This window comes from Galendromus occidentalis, unplaced genomic scaffold (genome assembly GCF_000255335.2).
Source record: "Galendromus occidentalis unplaced genomic scaffold, Mocc_1.1 scf7180000075391, whole genome shotgun sequence".
NCBI lineage: Eukaryota > Metazoa > Arthropoda > Arachnida > Mesostigmata > Phytoseiidae > Galendromus > Galendromus occidentalis.
This window is the reverse complement of record NW_003803381.1, coordinates 88,264-115,732: the sequence shown is the minus strand read 5'-3', so window position 1 is coordinate 115,732 and position 27,469 is coordinate 88,264. Positions and strand designations below refer to the sequence as shown.

Below are 27,469 nucleotides of genomic sequence, written 5' to 3'. Positions count from 1 at the left end.
GAGGATTTAGCGTTGTTCGGTCATCGAGGAGGGCGGGCGGCGAATCAGTGGGAGGAAAATATCGAATAGACGACAACGAGACTGAGTGAGCCTCCAAGGGAATATCGGGAATCACAAGCTTATCGTTCAATGAAGACATGCTCTAACTCGACGAGTCCTGTGACGAAATTCTCTTGTGCTGGGAGTAAGCATACACTTACCCAATCATATCGAGAGATTGGCGGAATATGGCTAGATCGAACTGGGAATGACCGCTCGTGATGTGACAGATGATAGATCATCGAACAAAGAGATCCCCGATCGATCAGACGAACTCTTCTCTGCGGGAGACTTCACCCAATACCATGGATGGATGCTTGTTGTCGGGACTGGTCAACCACCGTACGCTCATACTCCTACGGATGATTCGGACAAAGGCCACAACATCTGTTTCGTTGAATCACTTAGGTGTTGAAAGAATCAAAGACGACTGGCGGCGCTCCACAAAGAGTAATTCTTTTGTTCTCGGGTGCAAGTGAGGTGATCGTACTTCTGTAATGCAAACTCTCTGGTTTAAGGCTGTGAGCCAACAACCGGTCACCGGATCATGCACGACCAGAAAAAGGTTCCCTCACCAATCATCGGAAGCAGTCATCGCTAGATGAGGGAACCATGACACACAGACTGGAAACTCCATAAAACTCAACAGAAGATCACCGTCCGCTCGTCCGATCAGGTTGAGTCCATTATCTGAAGCATATGTTGTACTTGGCTCTCCCAAAGGGTGCCATTCTTCGTTTCTCTGGCCATTCAGTCATTGTTGGGTCCGAAAGCATCGCGCGCTTTGCTGAAACGATAGATTCTATCTTTGCTCTCACTATCTGAGAAGCTTCGCAACGCCATTCGTCGACAGCGGGACCAAGTGCAGAGGGTGCAGGCTCCGCGATAACCGGCTTCGGATGATCCATGTATGAAGCGTATATTGCGTCGCATAATTCGTGTGGATCAGCGAGTGAAGGACAATAAATGTATGAGAGGCCGTTCAATAATCCAGCTGCACCGGATCATTCTGTTTTCATTCTCCCCATTCGTTCCCCTCAAGCCGATGGGAGAGCGTGGTGAGTCATGCCATTGTCTTGGGTCAGCTTTTGACAGATTACGGCACACTACGGGCAGTGTTCGTACATTCCCAATTGATGCTCACTTCGGAATCCTTCGGGACAGAATCTAGCGCGCTCAATGATGCTCCTACTGATGAGTCATCATGGAAGCCATTACGAAGGATAAGCTCGCAACTAATTCTCATCACGGACGAAATTACGGCTGATCGTCACATTATTGTAAAAACAATTTCTAAGAGCAAGCTGAAGGGGTTCAGCTCTCCACTCACGGACAGGATTGTCCCGGCCTATTTCTGATGCCTAAGTATCCATCACACTCACTGACTACAAGCAAGGGCTGAACCCGAATTCTGACACACGATTGCCCTGGGTGTGATCTCATGCCGGATCAAGAGAAGGGATACTCGTCGATACGATGTGCGCCAACCACGCGTCGAATGACCTTATCAATGAGATCCAGTTGAAATCAAAGTAATTAGTTATTATTATTAAAGTTAAGAGCTGATCTCGAAGTCGTACAGTACTGGTTTCGAAACCTTTACAATGAAGAGATGTCGAGCCTATGGCTCTCTGAGATAGAAACCTTCCGTCGCGGAATCGGAGACGTCAATTCATCCCCTGGCAGCTGCGTGTCCGGTAACCACAAGTCTAATTCTTTCGGGTATTGCTAAGATCGATAAACACTCCTGACCGCGAGGAAATGCTCCGATATCCGTCGAACATGGACTCTGTCAGAGACTAGAGAATCGTCTCTGATCTTTCCCTGAAGTTCTGACTGCACATCGCCCAGAGGTCCTACAGCCCCATCCCCGATTTCGGTTCCTGACGATGGTCGGATGGATGGAATTGTCCGGAACTTATACAATGCGTGAAAGGAAGAGGCTGAAGATGGCCTTTTCAAGAACCGCGACGCCGGAACCGCTGGTGAAAAGCTTGGAGGGCGGTTCGTCGGAGAACTCATTCTCGAATCGATTGTCCCTTCATTTGAATCAGGTCAAAGTGGCTATGCTTGTGCATCTACTCGAGAGATAGAACAAGCCAGGCTGATGACTCCCTCTTCTCGAAAGCACACACAAGATTTCATAATTTATATCTGATATGTGTCCTCGTGAGTGACTATTTCGCAACAACCAAATGATCTTCCCATTGGTTAGATGCGTCAACGAAGTAAAATACCGGAGTACCGGAGGGCATTTTTTAATCCCAATGAGTCCGGGGGTCCCATCCTACAAAGCCTTACGCTGGAAAGCTTCCTGGAGTGCAAGAATATCATCGAGGTTCACCGGCTTCAGTCTCGCGTGATATTCCCCAGCAGAACGCTCGCTGCGTCACCGATCTAGAATTAGTTGACCATTATCGCGACCCCGCGCTGCGTAACCTCAAGTGAGCCTGCAAGAAATGAGTTGTTGAAGGCCGATGAAAACAGCGTCTGGAAGGAAATCGTGCTGATCGATCATGCGGGTCTCATTCTCTCTCGCTTTGTGTGATATCGTCATTGGTGCCGCTTTCACCGACTGCGCAATGTAGTTGGTGCTAGAAAATTCCCCGCTAACCTAGCCGGAGCCCAAAAGAGTAACAGGTAGCCGAGACGTTTCCCTACAAGTGAAGCGGGCGCGGCCGAAGACCGCGGCCCAGAGCGCTGGGTTCACTATGAAATACGCTCTTGCGCTGACGAAGAATCGGATCAGGTACGCTCACTGAATCACCGAGCGACTAATTCACGTGCACGGACCCATATTGCTCAACACACATCCCCTCCTGGTGAAGGGTGTCTTTCCTCCGTTCGGAGAATCTTAATTTGAAAAATCCCATAGCCTGTGAGTCCGCGCCCACTGTATGCGATGCAAATAGAGCAGTGAGCTCCTATGCAGAGGTCTCGTCGACCGACTCGAGGAGTCCGATGTCGACTAGAAGATACGGAGACCAGACCTGGGAACAGTGGAGTAGCCGTGAGACAACAAATGCGCGGCAGAGCTCCATGTAGAACTCCGGTCGCCTTGAGATGAATGCTCGGAGGAGGAGGATGCAGACAGAACTGGTGGACTTCGCCAAATCAGCGACGTGGAGTCGAAATGGAAGAGAGGGATCGACAATGACTCCCAAGTCCTTGACAGAATCCGCCTCTCTGAGAATGTTTCCGTTGAGCGTGTAGATGAGGGAATGTGGTCGGGTCTCCAGGACTAGGCATTCGGGTTCAGAGAGGGACAAGCAGTTCACGATCGCCCGCCTGGCGATGTGGTCCGTTGGAGCACCTCACAGTCTTCATCGGACGCAATTTCATTGTAGGCATTGACGTCATCGACGAATAGTTTATATTTGACTGTGGTCGGGATCACTTCCTTCAGATTAAGGATGAAGATCGACCACAACATCGGTCCCAAGCACGATCTCTGTGGCACGCCGGACGTGCAGCTTCCTGGAGATGAGATAACATCGTCGATCTTGCATCGGGGAATCCTTTCGGAGAGATAGGCCTGGCTCCATTTTATAATGGAGGGGTCAAAGCCAAACTTGTATAATTTCGAGATGAGTAGATTATGGTTCACTCTATCAAATGCTTTCGTGAAGTCATAATAAATGCAGTGCACTTGCTTCTTGCTCGATAGGGCCATGCCCCAGTCTTGCATCACAGTGAGTAATTGGGAATTGGTTGACCTCCCCTTCATAAAACCATGTTGATTTTCGTCGATGAGACCATTCAAAGCGAGGTGGGTATGCATCGCATCAACGAGTATTCTTCCCATAATCAGGCACGGGATCACAGCCTGGGCAATGGGGCTATAGATGCCCAGTTCCTTCTTGGCGCCTTTCTCGCGGATCGGTGTGACGAGCGATACCAGAAAAGTTGAGGAACTTCACCATTATGTAGCGATCCGGAGAAAATGAGTGCGAGGGGCTCACATAGAACATCGGCCCATCTCCTGAAGAAGATCGGGGGAAGTCCCTCAGGGGTAACCGAGCTTTTCGAAGAGGTGGCAAGCAGTCTCTCGTAGACCGCGTGAGGGGAGAGATCGATATGCGGACGTCGAGCCTGACTTTCTTGAATGACCAACGGGATTTTTTTGAGTGTCGTATACCGATAGGAAGTACCGACGAAATGCTCCCTCTTGGTTGTCTGCAACAGGACCCAATTTTCAGCGATAGGACCAATGCTGTCTGTAATTTCCAGCCTCGAGTTCGCGTAGCGATACAGCTTGCCTACGCTTTTGGTAGATAGAGTCGACTCCTGTAGAATCCTTGGCGCCGGGATGCTTTGTCCAACTGACGTCGGAGCCGCTCCCGTTCGCCCAAGGGAGCAGTGGTGAGACGTTCAGCAAGCAGCCCGACGGGTCTGTCGACCGCCGAACCCCGATTCTGCCATGGCGGAACGTGAAGAGAGCATGAGAGGTAAAGCTTCTCCAGCAAGTGGGTGTACATACCTTCCACATTGAAGCAGCCAGAGAAAAATAATCTCCAGTTGGTCGCTGCCAGTGTGCATCCGATCGACACATAATCAGCTCCCTTGGAGTCGAGCTCCGAGCGCGGAGTCGGGGGTGCCCCATAGGCGAGCGAGATATCAAACCGGAGCGCGAGATGTTTTTTTTTTATCGGGGCGATGCCCACAGTCAGGTTGCAGGCCAGATCGGGAGATAATGTCAAGAGAAGATCCAGTGTGTTGAGACTCGCGGGGCGAGTGACACCGTGGACCAGTTGAGTTAGAGAGTTCCTCTCACTCACCGTTACCTATAGAGTCCCGGGACTTTCCTATCAATGTGCTGCTCTGCAAGTGAGTACCATGCGAGCATAGGTCCACCTCGGCCTGCTCCGAGAGCCGATTGCCCAGGCAAGCATGGATGTCGTCAGTTCTTCCATCCCCCTTCTCGGGACGGAAGTTTCCGCTCTGCGAACGGGTTTCCACTCATTCTCCCACACTCGGTTCATTCGGAAACCTGGAACCGGTTGCGGCGTCAAGAGGTATATCGTATTGGCGAGAAGCTGATCTCGCGGCTTGCTTGAACCCGAATCTTCCGTCAGGCGCTTGTCCGCCAAGAGCTCATCACACTGAATGACCTGTGCACCACTAACAGCATGAGTATATTATACAACACCATCATGCTGAGCGCCAATGGATACATCACCCATGAGCCGTAGGAAGATCGTCCGACGTACCTGAAATCGCGATAAGTCGACTTGAGGCGTCAAATATCCAAAAACTCGGCTATACTATCCTTCGGTGGCAGACCCCTAATGTTTGTGATGCCGCCGTAAAGAGAAGTGTCAAAGGTCTGGGATCCTTCTGGATCTGACTGCCAGAAAAAGCGACTTCAGACGCGACTGTCCACTGCAGTCTTTAAGCACATCGACAAGGATGATCCTCGTCTGTTGGGGCTTGACCTTGCGTATTTGAGGAGCCGCAGTCAAAAAGATGAAGCGCCTGCCCTGAAATCGTCATGTTCGCACAGCCGAACTTACGCGAGGACGGATCCTTGTCGAGAATGGCTGGCGATTCTCCGAATCATCGATCTCTCGGGGGAAAACATAGCCGGCTGTGGCTCCAGTCAATACCCCTAATTCGACTCGCCGGGCTATATCTGAAGGGTCGTGTCGCATATCGTTTCCATGTCAGCATATCGTTCGAGCCTTGAGACCGACCTGTAGTTTTGAAGAGGGACATCTCTTGCCGCATCGAACATCATAGAGCCGTCGCTGATTCGTAAAGAAGAATCCCGCAAATTACTCCTCAGCGACACGTTTCACGATGCAGTGTCATAAATCACTGCTGCCTAGGAGACGACCGATCATAAATCATAAATAATAAACGCGGACAGATGGACAACATTGCTCTTGCTCCATTCAAACGGCTGTCGATCAAGTGTGATATTTTAAATAGGTGCGATGGATTCACTAAGCGCGGGCTGTCTATGATGCAGGAAAGAAAGGGCAGAAGATTTCGGTGCGCGGAGCTCACATAAGAAGCGTCTTCGTGATGTTCCATGCTGATGACTACGTCGGATACAACGATCACGAGCGAGCGTGTCTGGAAAAACTATACTCTAGTTTTCCCGCTGCTTGTGAGCGGCTTCTCCAATAGTTAGTCAGCGTCGGAGTAATCGCAGGATAGCCTTAATCGGCTTGAGCTGCTGGAACTATGTTGGAAGCTTTCTGGCTTGCTCGTGGCGTTATTTTTCGTGAGCCCCGTTCCGGGCTGCCTCTATCGCTAGAAGCTCAGCTGTGCAGTCAAATGACTCATCAGATGCTCAATCCAATCGGGTGCTCTGGGTTCTCGGTCGATATTTAGATTGAAGTAATACGAGGTTGTCAGGATAGTGCGGGGTCTTATCTTCCAATCGAATCAATCCGGTGAGCAGCGAGCAAGTCTTCGGAGAGACGACGCGCTCTGACTATTGTGAGCTGGTTCAGTTCAGAATCAAACGCTGTTGGGCGCTGGGGCTTCGCGTGACGATCGATATAGCAAGATTTCCGAGCATCGGAATCCGTTCTGTAGCAAAGATCGCCGAACAAGTAGCCGTTGTCTCATTGGTCGAATGTCGCTTTGGCCGCGAGACCTTTGAAATAGCCATCGAAACCTCACTTGGATCCTGAGAGATGCAGTAGCAGCAGGTTGTCCGATTCGCTATCTCGCAGCCACCGTAGCGCAGGACAAGCTCAACATAATCTACATTCAGAAACATTCGGCGAGAGAGTCTCTGTGATCCGCGTGGCGTAGTTCCCGGAGCTCCGGATGCAAGATCCACGATCGCTTAACGACGCCCAATGAGGAGATTTTCCTGGCAGCAACTAGATTCAAGCCGAGGAACCTGTCGCCTGTCGAGTTTTTCTCGGTCTGAATCCTCGGCGGTGAAGCTGAAAGATTTCGGTAAGTGCTTCGTAGGAGATGATGCACAGCGGTTCTAGATCCATTCCGGAGAAAACATCGTATCAACCCCAAGCTCATACCTATGGGAACGAACTCCTCCGAGTGAGCTATTCGTCGGATCCGTGCCGAAGAGGATGGATTCCCGAAGCGGAGCGCTGGAAAACTTGCGAGGGGTCTATGGGGAACTTAAAGCTTCCACGATGTCGGCAGCCTTCGCTCTCCGGAGCGAGACTGGTGCTCTCCTTCGTGTGAGCACAGCAATCGGGGCAAGCAAAATAGATGCGCACTTATCCGGAAGCTCCCCGATACTAGTCGGGGACTAATTCATTCAATAATTGACGTCATTCCAAGCGTACCTATGGTCGAGATCTCGAAGAACGAGGCAGAGTCGCTACGTCGAGTCGCCATTCCGGGAGTTCCTCGATCTTCGCCGCGGAGACAGAAGAACACGACATCCCACACCTATTGACGAATCATGAAGGGAGATTTCCGATCGCTCAGAGTATCTAGGTTGCGGTCCCCCGTATCCATCCCGTAGGACCATTAATCCGCTCCGTCAATTGGCTAGGAACCCACTAGGGGAACCAGGGCCAAGTTGAGCTTGGATCGGTGAGCGACCCATACATGGAGGAGTTCACGACCCGTTCATCAGGAATTCTGTCCGATTCGAGCGAGATATTTTCGGAGATTCGAGTCCGTCAGCAGCGTTGGGGTGGAGTCAATACTGGTCAAGAATCGAGAGATAGGTTCCTGAACACTTCCAGGGAACAGCGAGTCCGCAGTCGGCTTCTTCGTGTTTCCCTCTCCTCTCTGTCGATGAGTACGGGCTCCGGCGGACAATGTATTCTCGGTCGACCTGTTTCGATCAGACGCTCGCCCATTGGAGGTTATGTGGACCGGCTGGCGCTTCCGGGCGAAGTGAGAAGAGACTCCTTCATTTTCTGTAATGATCATCTCTTCTCTCGATTACTGGCGGAACGCCAAGTCCTCCCTTCTCGCGCCAGGCCTGGACGAACTTGGGAGAAGTTCTCCGTATTGTGGCTCATTTTTCCGATTCCCATCGAGATCGTTGTCTCAATTGACTGTCCGGCTCCCACCGCAACAAGACTCGATCGACGAAAAAAGCCTCCAAGTATCGTCCCGCTGCTTCGGCTTAGGAGGAACTCAGCTTGTCGGTCGTATGATACACGTGGGCTTTTTTCATAGAATCACCGTGCTATCCTGAGTTCGCCAACATTTTTCGGAGATAATCGCTTTGTTTTCGCTGGGTATTGTATTGTTGACGCTTGTCGTTGACGCTGGCTATGCGAAAACGAGTTGACCTTGGCGGAAATGTCCAGTGGCGAGTCACCGTCTCTTTTCGTCCACAGAGAAGTACTGTGCTCATTCTTTTCTCGCTGTGGGGTATTTCCCGCTGCTTGAAGCTCCCGTCACCAGATGGCGCCGGTAACGTTTCCACGCGTGTATAAAACAAGAAAATAAAATCATGAACACCATTTGAACTTTGTCCGTCAAACATAGTGTGACTTCTCGGCATTCGGGCGCGCGGGACTGCCTGGTGTCTGGGATTTTCGTTTGGATCTCGGTGAATTTCACCCTCACCGAGCATGAAGGTGAGCGAGCTTATCCGCAGAGGAACACAATCGCATCCAGAAACCGCGCGGAAATCACCATCTTCTGACGGTTTGAAGTGTGCCCTGCGTTGAATTCCACGCATCGCAGGAATGCAGCGACGAACTTCCTTGATGGGCGCAGATTCTGACAGAATGAGTGGCATTCGACCCGATGTCTCATAGATCTCTTTGAACTATATTCTATGTCTCGGAGGGTTCTCATGTACCTTGAGTAACATGGATGGAGCACGTTACGTTGAATTTAGCGAGTCTCTTTCCAGCAGTGCATTGTCTTCTGTTCCCTCTTGGCCTCCGTGCTGGCTCGATCGAATGACGGTTTCAGCAGTGTATCTAAAACGGAAGACGTGAGTTCGACCACACCAGGCGATCCTTCAGCGCGGTCATATAGCCACATTTCAGTACATAGCCAGGTATTACGTACACTCACTCGAGTCTCGATCGCCTTGCTGTAGGGTCGAGGAGGCTATCGATATGAGTACGACATAACTGACTGGGATACGAACCGCAAGAGATGGGAAGAGACCGATGCTGACAATAATCGAAGAGGTGGATACCAAATCGTCGATGTAGACGGTCAGGTGCGCCAAGTGGAATATCAAGCGGATAAGGACGGATTCCGAGCGACCATTAGGACAAACGAGCCAGGGACGCAGCCCGGTGAAGTGGGAGGCGCGATCTTCACTAATGATGTTCAAGACATCATTCAAAGCACCAGAGGAATACTGCAAAACACCGGCCACGTGCAGAAGCAGAAGGTGAATATACAGAGAAAACGCTGATGGCGACGCGTCGACAGTCACCAGTAGATGCGTCTGATTGAGCAATAATTCTATCAGCGAGAAGAAGCGCTCGGCGACAAAAACACGTAGGTATTCCGAAGGTTCCATTACGGATCGATTCTGTTCATTTGACATTGCAGAAATTGGGGACTTATCCTGATAATTTCGCCGCTGAACCAATCAGACCGGTGGCTCCAGGTGCTCAAGTGCTCAAACACCACGCAGGTCAAGGACCTCATTTTGACGCTGTGGCACCGATTGAGCCGAGTCAAGCCCCTCAAGCCGGGAGGAAGCCTATCGTACCTCCATACCAAGTCGCTAGAGGTCCCATCGGACCATCGTTCACTGCCTCTCGAGAAGTCGGACCCGTGGGCCCAACATTCTCGTCACAAGGTGGGAGAGGTCCCATAGGACCGTCATTCACCGCCTCGCAAGGTGACGGGCCTGTGGGTCCCTCTTTCACATCCTATGGGGGGAAAGGACCCGTCGGACCTTCATTCACCGCAACTGAGGGGGACGGTCCAGTTGGTCCAACTTTCGTTTCTCACGGAGGGAAAGGCGCGGTCGGCCCGTCATTCACCGCCACTCAAGGTGCCGGACCTGTGGGCCCAACATTCTCGTCACATGCTGGCAGAGGTCCCATAGGACCGTCATTCGGCGCGCATGGGGGAGAGAGTCCTACAGGACCTAGCTTCGCGGTGGACGGAGGCCGTGGTCCTTCAGGACCTTCCTTCACTGCGACCGGAATAGGAGGGCCTGGACCCTCTCTGTCTCGACCAGGGATCGAAGCACCCCGACGCCCCTCTTCCAGTGGTGCGAGCGGACCAGAAGGACAAGGTTCCCTATACCCCGGTGGTAATCGACCAGTCGGACCGTCATTCACTGCATTCGGCGGCAGCAAGCCCGCTAGACCGCTGTCAGGTCCCAACGGTGCTGGCGGTGCACCGTCCTACAGCGGACCGATCAGGCGGCCCCAGAAAACGATTTATGATCCATCGCAGTCCTTCGAGACTCCCGGAGTACCATTGACTCCGTCAAGGGTTCCTGCTTATACACCGGACATGGTTTGTTGAAATTCCTTATCCCAGAAAACTTCACCGTCTGTCGAGAGGTCCCAATGAGAATGAGGTGTTATACTCTGCACTTTACTTCCAGGACGTGGAATGGGATGGACCGACTGTTCCGCCTCCGGCGTCTCGGCAACGGGCAGCTTACCAGCCTACGGGGAGGATTCCGTCGGCTTCGAATGTAGATCCAGTAGTCGTGAGATTCGATGGGGCAGCCACGAAGAGCTTCAGCTGGAGTAGGGGAACATCAATTGATGGCTCCTCTTGGTAATCAGGATACTCGCTCCTCCTTTGAGATTCGGGTTGCCCTTGATCCTGGATATTTATTGTGATATACGCCTAATATATGTATTTATCGGGAGCTCCGACTCATTTTTCTGACGATTGAGATTTAATCGTGATAATCCGAGCTCATCATGACATATTTTTGTTAGCCCGGCTTGTTCGCGGATCGAAATTCAGTTGATCCTGAATATTTATTGCGATATGGTGACATGATAAAAGCTGAATGAGCGTTTTAACTGGGAGTTCCGACTCATTGAGCCTCCATCATCGGAATCCATGGAAACAATATCATCTTACACTTCTGATTGATGAGCAGCAAATCGAAGGGCCGACACGCGACGCACCGGGACACTCCGGGCCGGATCTTCAACCTAATTTTCGGAAGGTGCTACATCCCGAAATATTTGAGTTCCTGCTCCCGCCTCGCGGTCCTGAGGGAAAGCCTCGTTCGGTTAGCCAATCGATCCTTCGTTCAATCCATCAACACGAAAGCGTACCTGATTCTGATGAGAACTCGGACTACGCTCCGTCCACCCAATCAGAGCCAGCGGGATCTTGACTCCTGCCCGTGAAGAGTCGAGGCCGAAGGAAACCCAAAAGACCACGAGGTCGGAGCTGACAGTCTCTGAACCCCGGATGTAGCTTCCAATCACGGTCGAGACTGCATGTCGCAGTTGCTTCTCGTCGAACTTGCTACGATTTTCGACCGAGACATCCGCGTACGTATCATCGAAGTGGAAAATTGCTCGCATCGCCGTCCTCCTCTTCGGGAGCAAACAAACTTGAGATTCCTCTCCGAGTTTCTGGGCTCCGTCCGGGAATCAGAAAACAGAATTGAGCTCCACCCCCTTGAGCTTCATAGGGAGCCTGCCCTGTGAAGGAGCGGGAAGTTTCGAGCGGAGCACAATATCGAGGGCCTACTCTTTCCAATTGACTACAGGGTAGTTCTGGACAATGATCAATGATCACTCTTCATGTTCAGTAGTGTCCTGTTGGTCTGAGTTCTATCAAGGTTGATTGAGAAGATGTCGTTTTCGAAAGCGGCGGGACTGAGAGATTGATAGCTCTTGTCATCCTTGAATCAGGGAGGAGAATCAGATCGCGACTTTTTCCAACAGGATTCATGGTTGTGAGTTCCTATTGTGGTCATCCTCGTATGAAGTTTAGAGCTGTGACCACCTTCTGTAATGCCTTCGCGGTCGGATTCAAAGCGACGACGCCTGCGGCTGCGAGCATTCCTGCCGATCGCCTGCCTCCCCCGAGATCCTTGAGCGAGCTTCGCAGAGAGTCCGATAGCGCGCTGTTTGAAGAAGTCTGCTGGGCCTGCGAGTGATGAGCCGACCGGAGCTCCGAGACCTTTCGAAATGAACGTCATCACACTGTCCAGATGCCGGGTCAGACTCTCACGCTCAGCGGTACCCCTCAATTCCGTCATCATTTGCGTCTCTCCCGAAGACGGGTAGGCACTTATGCCATAGACCCGTATTTCGTTCCAGAGGTGTCTTAATCGTTCCGAGACATCTTCCCGTGAACGGTCAAGTGCTGTCCTTTCTTGTACGGAACGCGTACGGTCCAAGCCAACAGGAAGGAGCAGGGAGTCCAATGTTCAAACTGATCATCCACCCTACAGGTGTCGACCCGATTTACAGCAAAGCATGATCCTCGGTGCGGGAGGAGACTCTTCCGGAGCACCACTCCCGGCGTTCTTGAAATTCAGTCGCCCTACGACTCCTCGCTCCTTGATTCGCTTGAGAAGTCTGGAAGACTGGAGGATGATCCGCAATGATCCGGCGCAGGCCGATCCTCCCGGCAGCGAGTTGTCCGGCATCGAGTTGTCCGGCATCGAGTTGTCCGGCATCGAGTTGTCCGGCATCAAGTTGTCTCTCGGCATCGAGTTGTCCGGCATCGAATTGTCATGTACCGCCCAGGGGACAGAATGGGACGCCGAACTGTACCTTCTGACGCGTGAGGTCCTGTGAGTAGTAATCCGTCTCTCAGAGTAAATGGATCCGGAATTGAAACAGCTCGTTCGCGGGTGGCGGGGTGAGATTAACACAGTCGTTGCTCCAAGTCGTTGCGCTGGTTGACAAGTGCTATCGGCCATCGGGTAGGGCAGGGCTGCCATCGGCCGAAGCAGTCGAACCTTTCAATAATTACAAACTGTCCTTCTACAGTAGAGCCTCGTTATAGTGGACATCACCGGCCGAAATGGTCCTTTGTACGATAGTAATACACAATCACGGGCTTCGAGGGGGTATGCCGGATCATACGGGGTTGCTTATGGGTTTGCAGCCCTCTCGAGCAGTTTTCGGATGACGGCCCCTGTTGTCCACACATGCAGGCGGGCACGGTTGCTCCTCGCACCACTCCGAGGTTCGCGCTCTCACCAGACTTGCGCGAGCCCTGAGAAAACGAACGCAAGGGTCATGTACGCATGTTGACCTCCGGGATCGAGACCTCCGGCTTCCTTTAGAAGCTTCGAATACAAAGTATATGCCTCAAATCGCCTCGGCGACTGCTGTTCCGAATGATTGTCGGTCTTTGCTTCGCATATAATCAGATCCGGCGCGCTCCCCTCGGATTGACGTCACCTCCGTGACGGGACCCACACCCGATGGGGTCTATGCCTGAAAGCAATGACGTGTTTCTACGGGAAAAGGACTGTTTGAACAGAACGACCGTCCCGAAAAACCTTGACACTTGATTTGACTTGACTTGAGCGCAGGTCAATTTGAGCGCAGCTCCAATTTAGGCGTAGCTCCAATTTGAGCGCAGATCCGATTTGAGCGCGGGTCCGATTTGAGCGCATCCTCTTTTAGCGTATACGATTAAGGCGCGATCAATTTGAGCGCAGTCGATCCAGTGCACACCGTTTGGCTGCGAACCATTCGGGCGCGAACCGCTTGGGCGCAAGTCCATCTGGGCGCAAGCCGTTTGGGCGTCTGCATACGAGCCTGAGAACTTCGGGTCAAAGATCAGAGCGCGAAGATCACGCTTTCCAATGATACGGTGAAGAAACGTATCAAGGTGAGGCTGAGCGAGACTTGGTCGGAATCGATGAGATCCAAATCAAGCTTGGAGTTCTACAGAGAATGGAAGGAGAGAGGCATGACTGCACGCGGTTTGTACACAAACGGCCGGGGTTGCGCACTGTTGGCATTGGCCCGTGCGGGAATGCTACCTCCGCGAGCCCACCGCACGAAATGCGAATCCACTGACCCACATTATACAAGATGCGGCGGTCAAATAGAAACCATACCACACATAATACTGAAATGTGGCTCGCATCATCACGAGGCGGAAGCGCTCGCCAGAAGACTGGGCTTCACTGGAGTGGGTGATGATGGGGAATGGGAGGATACGAAGAAAGTGCTCGAGAAGACCCGAAGGATCCGCTGAGGAAACTCGCCCCTGGACGAGGGTCGCTCATGTAGACAATGAAAACGTGTAGACATTAGCGAGGATCAATTATAACAGAAACCATAACATCCACCAGAGCGGGCAAAGTTGTTGAAGTCTTTGCGGCTGATTCCAGAAGATTGAACTCCGTACTTCAAAATCATGTGGAATGCTTTCTTGAACAGTTTTCGGGGAATCTGACTATAAATGAGTAATGTCCGATGCCGTATTTTCCTCCATCCGTCACACACAGCGTCGATCTTCTCATCCATACCCCCAGCTATTTCCGGGGAGCCGTTCGGTTGCTCGCTTGTCCAACGGGAAGCAATGCTCATAGGCATATGATTCACGCTGAAGTCTTCTGTGACAAAGTCAGCGATGCTTCAGCCGACGAAGCGAGAGGCCGGAGGATATTTCCACGTTCATGAGATATTACATCATCGTCGCTGAGAGACAGCTACCCTCCATCAGTCGTTGCCAGAACGGGCCTCGAGAAATCGGGCCGACTTCTGCGAAAACAAGGAGGCGGGCTCCTCTGACGAACGAACGATGAATTTTCTGAACGGAGATGGCACATGCTTTTGCACTGTAGGATATTGTCCGCACTGGGAGAATCCCTCCATGTGAAGGTTCCTTCACAATATTCCACTGCGATTGATCATACGGAGTGATCCCCCAGAGTTCACGAGAACTTTGCATAGCTGCTGGAGACTGCGACCAGACGTCTATCGAGGGTCATATTCAACAAACCGTTAGTGAAGCGGCGTCGGAGTCGGATCCCATATCTCTCAGCTTCCGAATCAATGGGACCTCTCGCCTCTACTTTCTCTCTACAGAAGACAGTTCCGAAGTGCATTCGATGGGCTGACATCATTCAATGCCTGTCGTGCTGGTTCGGACCTTCACTGGACTCCAATAGATCGCCAGAGAATATGTGTGGGAGAAAGAGGCTTCCTCTCGGAAAACGGCAAACTCGTCGAGGTCCTTGTCACATTGATGCAGGGTAACTATGTATGATTACATCTGATCGAAACCAAATGATGGGAAGTTCGATTCATTTTGAGGATCGACGGCAATGTTCCTCGGCCACCGAGTGATCCGTAACCGCGGAGATGTCTCTTTTTCGCAGTCGCATCTGGTTCCCTCAGAGCCGGAGAGCTGCTCTAATACCGGATGCGTGCCACTGGGTACTGGAACGGATTCTCAGATCGGACCATCTTCTCGGTTCAGGAGTCTGCTTGATCAAGAGTTGATAGAAGTCATCGGCTGACACTGCCTCATCATAGTATACTTTGGATGCGTATAAGCGCTTATCGGTGCCTATTCCACTACGCTATCTGAAGATTGGAGATTCCGCCTTCTAAACTTTATTGAGTCTGCCCGCCGACACAGGACGGCGGAACGTCCGTCGGAGTGAACTCCACATCAGGAAGAATGACCAAGCGGGAGTGGTTTCCCCGAGCCCTCTCCGTTTCAGCAAGCGATCTTGCAGCCTGCAGACTCTATCGCTGCTTGCAAACAGATCGAACTCGCCGCACAACACAGGAACCTGCAGTATATCCCTCGCCTGAGTCGGATTTTCGAGTGAAGAATCGCGAGCTGATGCTTTTCCGACTCGGCTTCCACGAAGGACAGCTGCCAAATCGAGTATGCAGGGATCTATGACGAGAAATTCGTCATTCCTCGCAAGAGTCTCTACTCTTAAATCTGATCAGGCACACTACCTCCTGACAGCTACCGCGATCTCCCCTCCTCTCCTTCCGCGTTGTGCCCCACCCTCGAATGAGCGGGCATGCTGAGTCTATCACAAAGGAGCCGCAGCTCTCGATCCACTCCGCGAATATCAATGATCAGGCTCCCTCCGTTGGGAGTTTGACCGCAGGAGAAAACGCCAACAACCTCCGAAATCAGACGAATGAAGGGATGTTTTCACAAGCGGGAACTCACGATCTCCGACTCACGGTTTCCCGGACCAGGGCATGTCCCCGATCACGGGTCTTCGCGCTGTCTCCGTGTCGTCTCGTCGGTATGGCCCGCGAGTCGCTCTGGTAAGCTTTCCTCGTGACGTCGCGCTTCCCAGTAAGCCTCCCCTCCTGCACTCTCGTCGGCGCCCTTAGGTTTACTCAGAAGCGTGACTCCGACAGTACGGACACCGATTCTTTAAAGGCGACTGCGATGAAGTCGCCTCTGTTTCGGCGTATAATTTTCGGCTCGTGCCTCTCGAAGTCCGACTCAGCCCCCTTGAAAGAGCTGGGTCCGCCCCTGGTGAGTGAGGATGATCCCTTTGCTCGATGGACCTGGGAGCCCCGATCGCCGCAGAAGCCTAGGGATCGCGGACATTCGAGTTGAGTGACGCTTGTTCTCCCGTCGCTCCAGGGGGTTTGCCTGCGCGAGCGGTATCAACGAACGCAAACTCCATGCAGTCGCTTCTGAAGTGATGTGTGATCTGATTTTCAGAGAGCCGACATACTTTTCGCGGATAAATTCTCCCAGATGTGGGAATCCACTCTGTGGGTGCTGGAGCGTTCTTCAGATGGCTGCTATCGATTCTCCCCGGAATTCGCGATTGCATGGACTCAGGCGACGCAGGGGGCATGCGGAGGGCCCCAAAATGACTCGGCGAAAATTTCGCGACCCGAAAATGGCGCGGGCGGGAAGGAGGCGGAGAAAAAACGCGGACCCAGAATGACGCAGACCCAAAATGACGCGGGATTGCAGGACTGCGGTATTCAAGCATAGCCGCACAAAAGTTCTCATCGCAAGGGATGAGGATAGCCTGAAAGCGCCAAGAGATATTCATTCATAATTCATAATCTCTTTTTATTGGTCTTACGTAGGGAAAAAAGGTTCACACATAGGAGAGTGAATTCCTGAGCTGGCGGGAAACTCTCCAGGCGAATATGTTGTTCACTGCATTATTCGGTGCGATAATCTTCAAGGAGTAAGTGAATCCTGACCTGCGGTGATTGCGTTCCATTCGGAAGAAATATCCGGCGGTGTTGCTCTTGACACGCTCCAAGAAGTATCGTAGGTCAGCCTCTCGGTGGAGGGTAGCGATGGATTTAAGAGCAATAGACAAGGGATCAATCCCACAATGAGCAGCGACCCTTCCAACAAAACGCCTCTGAAGTGCCTCAAGTAGTCCCATGTGTCATGGTGACAAGACTTGCGAACAGTAGAGTAATCCTGACAGGACAAAAGCTCGGTAGAGTTCCATATAGAATATCGGCCGCTTTGAGATAAAAGCACGGAGTATTAGATTGCAGATGGAGCTGGTAGTCTTCACAACCTCGGTTGTGTGGAGTCGGAACTTGAGAGAAGGATCAACAAGAACCTCTAGTTCTCTGACGGAGCTCGCATTTCTGGTAATGTTGCCGTTCATGGTGTAGATTGGGGGAGGAAACAGTGTCTCGAACCCTAAATCTGAAGGTTCTGTCAGTGAGATACGCCTGACACCACTTTATCAAGCTGGGGTTGAAGCCACACTTATGTAACTTCGACATCGAGTGGCTATGTTTCAATTTATCAAATGAGAGGAATCATAATACATACAATTAACTGCTTCTTGTTTGCCAGGGCAATTCCCCAGTCCTGCATCACGGTGAGCAACGGAGATGTCCGATGACTTGCCCATTTGAAGGACATTTGACACGAGGTGGGCGTGCATCGAGTCGACTAGTATCCTTTCCAGTATGAGACACGGTATCACAGACTGCGCGACTGGGCGGTATTTACCTAGCGCCTTTCGATCACCTTTCTTATGAAGAGGCGTGACAAAGGGTTCGAAACAACTGAGGAACTTCTCCATCGTAGAATGAACGGGTGAAAATAATTGACAGAGGTTCGCAGAGCGCGTCGGCTAAGCTTGTAGAATATCGGGGGGAAACCCTCGGGGGTGACCGAGCACTTCGAGGAAATGGCGATCAGCTTGTTGTATACAGCAGAAGCTTCCTAGCTAAGACATTGTGAGGAGGACTAAAGCTAAGTCAGGGCGGCAGGGGCATACGATTGTATCCCTCCCCGCCGCGCTTACCTGAGTCAGGGCGGCGGGGGGCATACGATTGTATCCCTCCCCGCCGCGCTTACTTAGGTTTATAGCCGAACAACAACCGGGACTAAGTTTGCATTGATCCCGCGTCATTTTCCCCTGCGTCATTTTGGGTTCGCGTCTTTTTCCCTGCGTCATCCTCGCCCGCGTCATTTTCGGCTCGCGACATTTTCCTCGCGTCATTTCGTCCGCGTCATTCTATCGTACACCCGGCGGCAGGTATAAAAGTATAGGTATGTCCGTATATTTGCGGGCCTTCTAGCCATCATACATCTCTCACGAACATTTTTATGTTTTCATTTCCATGATGTCCGATCTGTACCGAGTGTTCGGGAACATTATTACATTGGTCATTTTTTTCTGTCATTTTTCTGCTTTCAATCTGCTATTTTTTCCGGTATCTATTCATCTCCATCGATCCAGTATCTCTTCTTTCTCTCGGAGAGTCTACTCCAGGGTCTATTGGGACTACGGAACGCGACTCCGCACCATAGAACATTTCTTCCTCGGCGGACACTGGTTCGCTTGAGTCCGTACAAATGTGGGGACTGCTCCTTCGAGCTCGGTTGCTGTCCATATCTAGCACGACATCTGATCTAGGAGTCGAGCAGACTTCTACTACGATGCCCTTGTTCCACTCCTCCATTGACTGCCTAGGCGTTCGACACTCCTCGCTATCTTGTCATGGTGTCGTTTGTTGCTAGTCCGCCCAATAGACTGCTAGTCGACTCCTGTTTCCCATGCTGATGGAATGATGGCTCACTGATGACATGCTTGCAAATGGTCCTAGACCATATTTCTCCGAGATCCCGGGAGTACGATTCTAGCGGATCTGAGCACGAGACCATCGTGCACATGGGGTTCTTCACTATTTTGCCGATACGAGGGTGCAGTCTTCGGGACTTCTCCCTGGTCATTAGGGCATCCGTCCGCATACAGTTTCTTGGGGTCCATCATCTGTTGCCATCACGAAGTCGTTCAATCAGTAATTCGAGATGGCGAGAGATGCTACCACTTTCGGTAGTCGTACCTCCTCCAGCTTATCCCTACTATGTATTCTTGACAGAAAGTCCGCCGCTGGGATTTGCCTGCAAGGTTCGTTTATGACCTCGAGTCCGTACCTTCGCAAGCTCAACCAGTGAAATCGCGGGAAGACAACAACAGGTATCACAAGCTTCCGCCCATCATTTCGTCGGGAGCGGTGTCGAATTCAGCATCGATCGTGCAGATTCGACGATGGTACGATGTTCACGCTCAACAGACCCAATCTGTGCAGGAGGACTCGGCACGCCAAATGAGATGTTCGATACCTCTTTCTCGGAAAATTCTCGCGACTTTCTGATTGTTGAATTCCTAACCACCATCAGATCGAAAGCGTTTCACCACATGACCGCGCGTCTTATTAGGCTCATTCAGGAAGACCTCTATGCTATCAGCGACTTCATCCTTCCCTTCCACGAAGTACCCCTTACGGTACTTGCAGAAGTCGTCCTTGAAATATATGAAGTATCTCGCTTTACCAGCTGAATTAACGGACATTGGTCCATTATCATCGGCATGGACTGGCTCCCTGGGTTCCGAGGATTGGCCTGGTCGTAGGTGGAAAGGTAGACGATGCATTTCGCAACGCGCGCACCCATCACAGAAGCCTCCTCCAAGTTCCGTGGCTGAGATGTTCTTTCTACTCAAGAAATCTTTGACATATTGTTTGTTCTGATGTCCGAGGCGTTCATGATACACTTGGAGTGAATCTTGTTTGACGGATAAATTCGCTCACTCGGCTGACTTCCGTGGTACTCGCATTTTCAGCACGTATAGCTCATTCCCTATTGATCCTTCTGCCATTACGAGTCCGTCTGTGGATTTAATCGTTACTCAAACATCAGTGAGTTACGCTTTGAAACCCTTTTCGGCTGCTGCTTTGGCCGAGAAGAAATCCGCACTCGCATCTGGGATGTACCAGACATGAATTAGTTCGGCTTTTCTCCATCGATTCGCGCAGAGGATTTCTGCATACTTCGATTTTTCCCTTCCCTAGAGCTCGCAAGGTCAGGCCTTTCTTTCCGAGGTACACCCCTCTCGGAGACTGGAATTCTTCCAAATCAGAGAAGTACTCTTTCATAGCGGTTACGTGAACAGAAGCGCCACTGTCGCTATCCATGCGTCTATGCACGAATTTTCGTTGCTTACTCAGAAAGCGCTCGCCAGGAAGCTCGTTTTCTCTTCGTCATTCGGACATTCTTTCGCCCTGCGCCCGAGCTCCTTGCAAATTCTGCATGGATACTTCATTTTCCTATCTCTCTTGGTTGTCTAAGAGATTTTCGACTCCTTGGCTCTCTGTACCGTGAAGACTTGTTCAGTGGATTTAACCTCTCTCCTTTCGATATTGCTGAGTCTTTCGAGGAGAAGGTTGACAGATCTCTCTTCCGGTGCGAATGGACAGTGGAAGCGTCCTGGGCCCATTAGCTGTTATATTAAATAGAGAGTTCGACTTCGTTGTAGTAAATAATTTTGTACACCTTGCTCCTCTTTATTTATAGAGACCCTGTACGTCCGACTATGACGAATTATCAACTTCCAACGATTGCGCTGAAGCCAATCATCACTGTACCCGAATAATTGATCTCGTTTTTTCAATTTTTCCAAGCAGTATTAGTACCACCGTGAAGATGCGATCACAGAAGAGAAAGCTCGCCTGAGGAGATTGGTGCGAGATACATACGTCTGTATGTTCCGAATGCTCTCGAGATCACTCAACGTTACCGAGAATGGCAATGGCATCGTGCTAGGAAGAGGAGTGATGCCTCGAATTAGAATCACTCATCATCGCTGTTCCCGATGAGCGATTCTCCGATCTGTGTACGTGCGCGGGAAGCTCACTCCTTAAAAATGAAAGAAGTCAGCTTCGAGCGTCCATAGACTGTCAACTGCTCACCTCCCTCCCTTCGTGTCCCCGTGTGCTCTCCCACCGCGCTCAGTCAGCTGTTGTCTCACTCGTTCGGTTCCACTGGAACGTATCGAACAGCGACATCCCAGATGAGATGGAGTGACCGCTCACGAAGCGCCGACGTGGACTGCAAACTGGATATCATCGATGTGAAACAGGCTCCTCGAGCACCTCGGAGGCTTACAGTGGCTTTCCTAGAGGTAAGACGGACTTGAACGCATACCTTCGGCCCAAGACGGACTCCGCAACACATTTTCCCTTCACGGGGATGCTCCGCTCCAGACTATATAGATACATGTATAAGTATTCTGGGATGGCCGATACAGCGAAACACTGGGAGCTCAATAGACTCCGAGTTTATCTCGCAACGATCATTGTGTCACTTGCACACCAACGCGATAGACTGTGCACAAGGGGGACATCGGCGTGCACATTCGCCCTCATTCCGTCTCGGCCTGCTACAGGTCAAGCTTGTGGGTGGAAATAACTCCAGGACCGCGGCGATGCCGCGACAGGTCATGAAGCGGGATTATCCCTGTATTTTGGAAGTAGGAGAAAAATGATGCATCTTATTGATGAATTTAGTAGATTTTATGACATCTTCCAAGGGAGGTCAGTCGATCGTATCCCTTCATTGTCATCGCTGAGAACACTCTCGAGTTTGAGTCTCGGTGCAATATTCATTGCACAGAGTTCTTGGCACAGCAGTTTGAAAGCGTAGGGCATCTTCACGGTGCACATAGCCTGTGACGATTTGCAGCGCTGACACCACCTGAAAGCAGAGCGTTCACGCCTAGTTCATCGGATCATCTTGGCAACCATTGATATCCGTCAGAAAGTCTACTCACTTCAGGAAGCCTATGAGACCACAAACGTTGCAGATATCAACTTCGGTAGCATCAGAGCTGAACATGAGTCGTTCGCGCAGGAGCATTGCGGCTCCGTGACCAATGAGACAGTCTCGTTCCATTTCTCCCAATCTCAAACCACCATCTCTTGATCTGCCCTCGGTAGGTTGACGGGTCAACACAGCTCGGGGACCGCGAGCTCGAGCGTGCATTTTGTCCTGCACCATGTGTTTCAAGCGCTGATAGTAGCAGGTACCCCTGAGATCAGCTAGCGTCAGCTCGTCACTTCGCGAGGCCCCCACATGCATTTCATCGAATCAAATCAAATCATATCGAAACGCCAACGACCCCTACATATCTGAGGAATCTGCCTCGACATTCACCTGTAAATGTAGGCCTGCATAGGCTGACCGTTCACTCCACAAGTCAAGATGTCTTTGCCTTGAAAGTGGAAACCGTTCCGTTGGAGAAGCTCGCCCATTTCTGAGCAAGTCACGGGTTCTCCCTCTGACTTGTTCTCGAACGCTGTGGCATCTTGAACTTCTCCCGACAGAGCAGCGGCTTTTCCGGCCAGAATCTCGATCATTTTGCCGACGGTCATTCTCGAGGGGAAACCGTGAGGGTTCATGATGATATCAGGAACCACACCCTGATCATCGAATGGCATGTCCTCTTGACCGACGATGAGACCGACCACTCCTTTCTGACCATGACGCGAACTGAATTTATCCCCGATCTCGGGCTTCCTCGTTTGACTCATCACAACCTTGAAAAGAGTCTCCCCATCGGCGTTGACGGAGACCATCACCCGATCAATCTGCGCTGGGACCGTTCCCTGATACCTGCAATAACCCGGAACTTGAGGCTTCGGATCAGAGACTCCATGCTCAACCCTCATCTCGCGAGCGGAAAGCGTTATGAAGCAGACGAACCTCAGGGGCATCTCCTTGTATTCGATTGGCTGTCCCGGATCCAAGCTAGCTGTTCCCGCTGGAATGTGTCTATTTATGAGCACTTGCCCCTTCACCACCGTTTCGCCCGGCATCACAATGCCGTCATAGTCTAGACACTGATGATCGAAAATCGGTTTTCTGGTGGAAGCGTCAACCAGAGGGCCCAGAATTCTGTCGCAAGCCATATTCGGATATCGTCTGAGTTGGCATTTCTGTGAGGTCACCACTCGGCATTCACCTGAAAATGAGTGCATCTTCATCATCATAATCATCCCCAATAATCGGAGGGGAATTACCAAAGATTCAGTGATAGTTTCTTACCGAATCCTCTCTCCATGGAGTTTTTGTTCAGGACGATCGCGTCTTCTATATCGTATCCGGAGTAGCTCATCACTGCCAGACACACATTCTGGCCGGCAGGCATCCTATCGAAGTTGATCAGCTTTATGGCTTTTGTGCTCACAAGAGGACGCTGCGGGAATACCATGTTATATTGTAGAGTGTCTATCCGCATGTGTTGATTGTATCCAATCACGCCCATGGCCTGCTTTCCTGTGTGGATGAAATATTTTCAGATTTATCCCCCGAGCTCTTCATGTAGAATTTCCATTGGCAACTTTCACCGAAAGAAGGAGTATTCCTCACCCATAGCGCACTGATAGGTGTTCCTAGGACTTTGATTGTGGTGCGGAAACGGTATGATGCCGGCGCACGCAGATAGAATCGTGAACGGAGCGATCTCGAGATGCGTGGTCTTGTCGGTTATATCCTTCTCGTACACAGCAATTAAAGCATCATTCTCTTCGTTAACATCCAGAAATTCTACCAAACCGATGTCTAAAAAATCTTGAAAGTTGAGTATGTGCGAATTTAAATCTTCGAGATGTTCGGAGGTCACTCTCGGCCGTTCGTTCTCAACGATTATGAAAGGCCGACAAAAACGGCCTCCGTCTGTAACAATATATACGCAGCGGTGGATATGATTCGGGTACACAGAGAGATACGGCGATAAAAAGCCTTTTCGTCGAAACTGGCGCACTTCTTCTATGAATCGTCGATGATCCTCTATAACACCCTTGATGACACCGTTGTGAAAAACATGATAGATGTGGGAATGGCTGAATTCGGCTCCACAGAGAAGTCGCACGTCTTGCACACCCAGAGAAATGAAAAAGTCTGTGAGATCAGCCGAAGAGTTGATCGTGATGTGCGCTAAGAGAGCCATATTCTTGACGAGCCCGCAAGCTTCACCCTCTGGGGTGTCCGACGGGCAGAGCATCCCAAATTGTGAGGGCTGAAGCGATCTGGGCCCCGAAACCTTGCGAGACTTCTCGAAGTGAGAGTTCACTCGAGTCATCATTCCTGAAATTTTGGATCGACTGTCAGCGTCAGTAGAGGTGACGAGAGGGGAACTGATGGGGACGCGGAATAGATCACGAATATTATACATATGTATGCCCCGAGATTCCTCTGGAAAGCCCTCTCACGTACCGAGGCAGGAGATGTAATTCAATCGGGATAAGACCTGTGTGACCCCGATCGTATGCATGTTGAAACGTCGGATAATCCAGTTCCCGGTCGAGATGGCGTTGATTAGCCCGGTAGTTATGGTTGACGGCTTCATGAATTTGACGATATCGAACTGAGTGACTCTCATCATTGGAATTTGCTTGTCGGCAATCGTTTTGAGCTCCGAATTAACCCGCTTCAGAAGATCTTCGAACAGAAGAGAGATCATGGAACCGGGAAGCTCAACTCGTTTGTTGCCATAATAATCACGATCGTCAATGAAACCTCGATCGTATTTTGCTTGAATGATCCGTCGGACCATGAGACCGAGATAGTGTGCTCTGAGTCTCATGTTGTACTCAGGAGGCTGCGCGGGTATATGATTGATCACAGATGACAACACTGCTTCCCAAGCTTTGTCTAAGGGATCCTCGACTTTCTGAGGACCGAACACGCGAGATTTCATTTTTGCTGCCAGAAAACGCAGGGCTTGCTCTTGTGTGAATACATGTAGCTTGTGGCATTCTACCATTGATCCAACGAAGGCGACTTGAATGTTCTCTTCCGTGCCAATCATTTGGTGTATTCGCAGATCGTTCTGAACACCCATGGCCCGGAACATCACGACAACTGGGATGTCATCCACGAAGCTATTGTGCTTCACGTAGAATTTGCCGTTCTTCTCGATTACATTTGTTCTAGATTTTCGCTCATGCGTCGACGAGGTCACTTGACAGGAGATTACCCCCTTGCTGTCTTCATCGATCAGGATCCGATTATTAGCCAATTGTTCCGCCATCAGTACGACTCGCTCGACGCCTTTCACGATGAAATAACCGCCGTGGTCGTTGGGACATTCACGAAGTTTGGTCAACTCCCAAGGCGTTTTACTGTGCAGAACACAACCTTTGGACTTCAGCATGATTGGCATACGACCGATTTCGAGCTCATTGCGAATTACTAGTTCATTCCCTCGTTTGTATGCTATGTCGACGTAAATAGGAGCGAAATACGTCATGTCTCGTAATCTGCACTGGTACGGTGTCGTTGCCGCGATCATTCCAGGTCCTTCAACGATGCTTGGAGTACCAATGCGGATGTCCGTATACTCCATGTACCAGTTCGGGTCAGCTTCTGAATACACAATCGCGTTGGCTTCCAAAATTTCCCTCATCTCGGTCTCGACAAAATAGTCGAAGGATGCGATGTGATGTAGAACCAGCCCCTGGAAGTAAGAGAGCGATGCTTCATCGGTAGATTTCACGGTGAGCCTCGGGTCGATGGTTCCACGAGCTGTGGCGTATCGCCTTCGCATCGCTTGCGATATATCATTGTGTTCCCCAATGGCCTGAAGGCGTTGTTGTACGGAACTTTAGAAAGAGCGCGGTGTCATTCGACCTCTCTGCAATGAGTTCCGGCTGTCGGATCTCGAATGGAGTGCGTATTCAGTGCCCGAATTCCGATCCAAATCGGCTAGGCACTCTGTGAGTGAGTCCAGCACTCGATTCCGTGCTAGAGGCTAGAGGGATGTTCTTGCAGAGTGAACGCTGCGACTGGCTAGAGCGCGAAATTCCGAGTCCGCGAGAAGATTGATTGTAGTGCGACTCGATGGACTGGGACAACAGTTCTAAGAGCCCAGTGGATTCCTCTCCGAATTGCAAGACAACTAACCTTTGTCTTGAGGAATTCCGCGACGAGACCATCTTTACCGTCCAAACAACCCATCTCCACCACACGAGAAACAGAGCCGGTGCCGTGCACCGCGAAGAGGATCACCAGAAACCATCTGTTTACAAAGCGGACAGACAGCATTGTCCGTCCGGGGAAGGGATATGGGGAGAGGGAGATACGGCGCTGGATTTCGAACCACGAGTCAACGCGAGTCCCAAAAGCGGGCAGGGGTTTGGCATAGCCGCCCGCAATTTCGAGCGGTTTCGCTTGTGATTCTCCTTCGTTGGCGGTGAAAATTCGTGCCAGGTGTTGTCTGAACCGGACAACCCCGGCCCCGGCCAACGCCGTTCAGGGCGATCTCGGAGGTCTCGACGACGACGCGGCGCAGTCGGAAGCGAACGAGATGACCTGTCTCGCGGAGGAGATGTCTCCATGAGCACAGGCCTCGCAGACTTCCACGGCATCGATATCTTCATTGAAACAGTGGGCCGACAGGGGAGTCAGCATGACGCGGCAAAAAAGTATGACACTGGGCATCTATTCTCGACCAGATAGGGTATATCGCCATCGCTATGACGCTGAGCTCTCTGCTGGAGGAGCATTTCTTGATGAGAGTCCCGACGGACCATACTCCGAAGGACCTGGGGGCCACGCAACGTCCAGTGTTGTCTCACCGGAGAGTTCGGCAACGAAGGAAAATGAGGGAGAGTCGTGAGCGGCTCTGGTCTGGGCAAATCCTTTGGGTTCGATGCCTCGCGAGAAGAGAAACTCGAATGGGGAACTCAGACACGTTTTCCACAGAGCTGAACCATGTCGACTGGGAGAACGTCTGTCCGCGAAGGTTGGGATGAAGAGCAGACAACGGCGCAGCGGGCATGTCCGAGAACCCGGTACTGGAAGTCTGGAGGCGGTCTAGAAACTGGCTTGGCTAATTTACTCGGCGAAAACCCGAAAGACCGGCCTGGAATATCTTGCTCACTAACTTCGAGGATGCAAATCGAAATAGTGTCCGGAACATTGTGTAGTCCAGCAAGAAGAAGTCGTTCCGGAGAGCGTCGCATAAGATGTCGACTCGTTCCTGACGCTCGATGCGCTTCTCCGAATTGCTCTTGAAAGCGGATCTGGAACCGATGTGCCACCGCTAACCTCGAAGCTCGCGAATCCTTCACACTGACCCACCGAGCGTGTCTCTGTCTCGAAGTATGCTTGGCTACCCGTCTATCTATCACGCCCTGCCGTCTCGCAAGGGGTCTCTCATTCTCGATCAGAGAGCATCCGACCAGGAAAGCTCCTGCGGGGCACTTAAGAGGGCTACGATTCGGCGGCTTCTTCAGAGCTCAATATCTACGAGTGCGATGCGTAATGTTGTGGT

General features: G+C 51.2%; 2 protein-coding genes across 3 annotated transcripts; one reads left to right on the top strand and one right to left on the bottom strand.

The window, feature by feature from the left end:
• Positions 1-8,503: 8,503 nt before the first annotated feature.
• Positions 8,504-10,958, top strand: LOC100904441 (collagen alpha-1(I) chain). Its single transcript, XM_029113080.1, has 5 exons — positions 8,504-8,570; positions 8,852-8,935; positions 9,044-9,346; positions 9,511-10,431; positions 10,520-10,958. Exons 1-5 carry the CDS (start codon positions 8,565-8,567, stop codon positions 10,706-10,708), a joined length of 1,503 nt encoding a protein of 500 aa, XP_028968913.1. The 5' UTR covers positions 8,504-8,564; the 3' UTR covers positions 10,709-10,958.
• A 10,727-nt stretch (positions 10,959-21,685) lies between these two features.
• On the bottom strand, positions 21,686-26,204 carry Polr3B (RNA polymerase III subunit RpIII128). 2 transcript variants are annotated; one of them, XM_029113069.1, is made up of 7 exons: positions 24,409-25,681; positions 23,563-24,279; positions 23,239-23,469; positions 22,897-23,155; positions 22,348-22,806; positions 21,965-22,222; positions 21,686-21,888 (listed from the first exon to the last, which is right to left on the bottom strand). In XM_029113069.1, the coding sequence occupies exons 1-7, from the start codon at positions 25,598-25,600 to the stop codon at positions 21,708-21,710; spliced, it is 3,297 nt and encodes a 1,098-aa protein (XP_028968902.1). In that variant the 5' UTR covers positions 25,601-25,681; the 3' UTR covers positions 21,686-21,707. The 2 variants fall into 2 exon arrangements, with proteins under 2 accessions (XP_028968902.1, XP_028968904.1); XM_029113071.1 differs by adding an exon at positions 26,098-26,204 and having other exon boundaries at positions 21,731-22,222; positions 24,409-25,651.
• Between the last annotated feature and the right edge of the window lie 1,265 nt (positions 26,205-27,469).

Bases quoted from the DNA above. Each gene is read 5' to 3' on its own strand.
- Polr3B (XM_029113069.1), bottom strand. From the start codon at position 25,600: ATGAGGGAAATTTTGGAAGCCAACGCGATTGTGTATTCAGAAGCTGAC. The intron at 24,280-24,408 runs GTACGTGAGAGG...CCAAAATTTCAG, and splicing joins GAATTACATCTCCTGCCTCG to GAATGATGACTCGAGTGAAC. The intron at 23,470-23,562 runs GTGAGGAATACT...TCATCCACACAG, and splicing joins CACCTATCAGTGCGCTATGG to GAAAGCAGGCCATGGGCGTG.
- LOC100904441 (XM_029113080.1), top strand. The intron at 8,936-9,043 runs GTGAGTTCGACC...GCCTTGCTGTAG, and splicing joins GTGTATCTAAAACGGAAGAC to GGTCGAGGAGGCTATCGATA. The intron at 9,347-9,510 runs GTGAATATACAG...TTGACATTGCAG, and splicing joins GCCACGTGCAGAAGCAGAAG to AAATTGGGGACTTATCCTGA.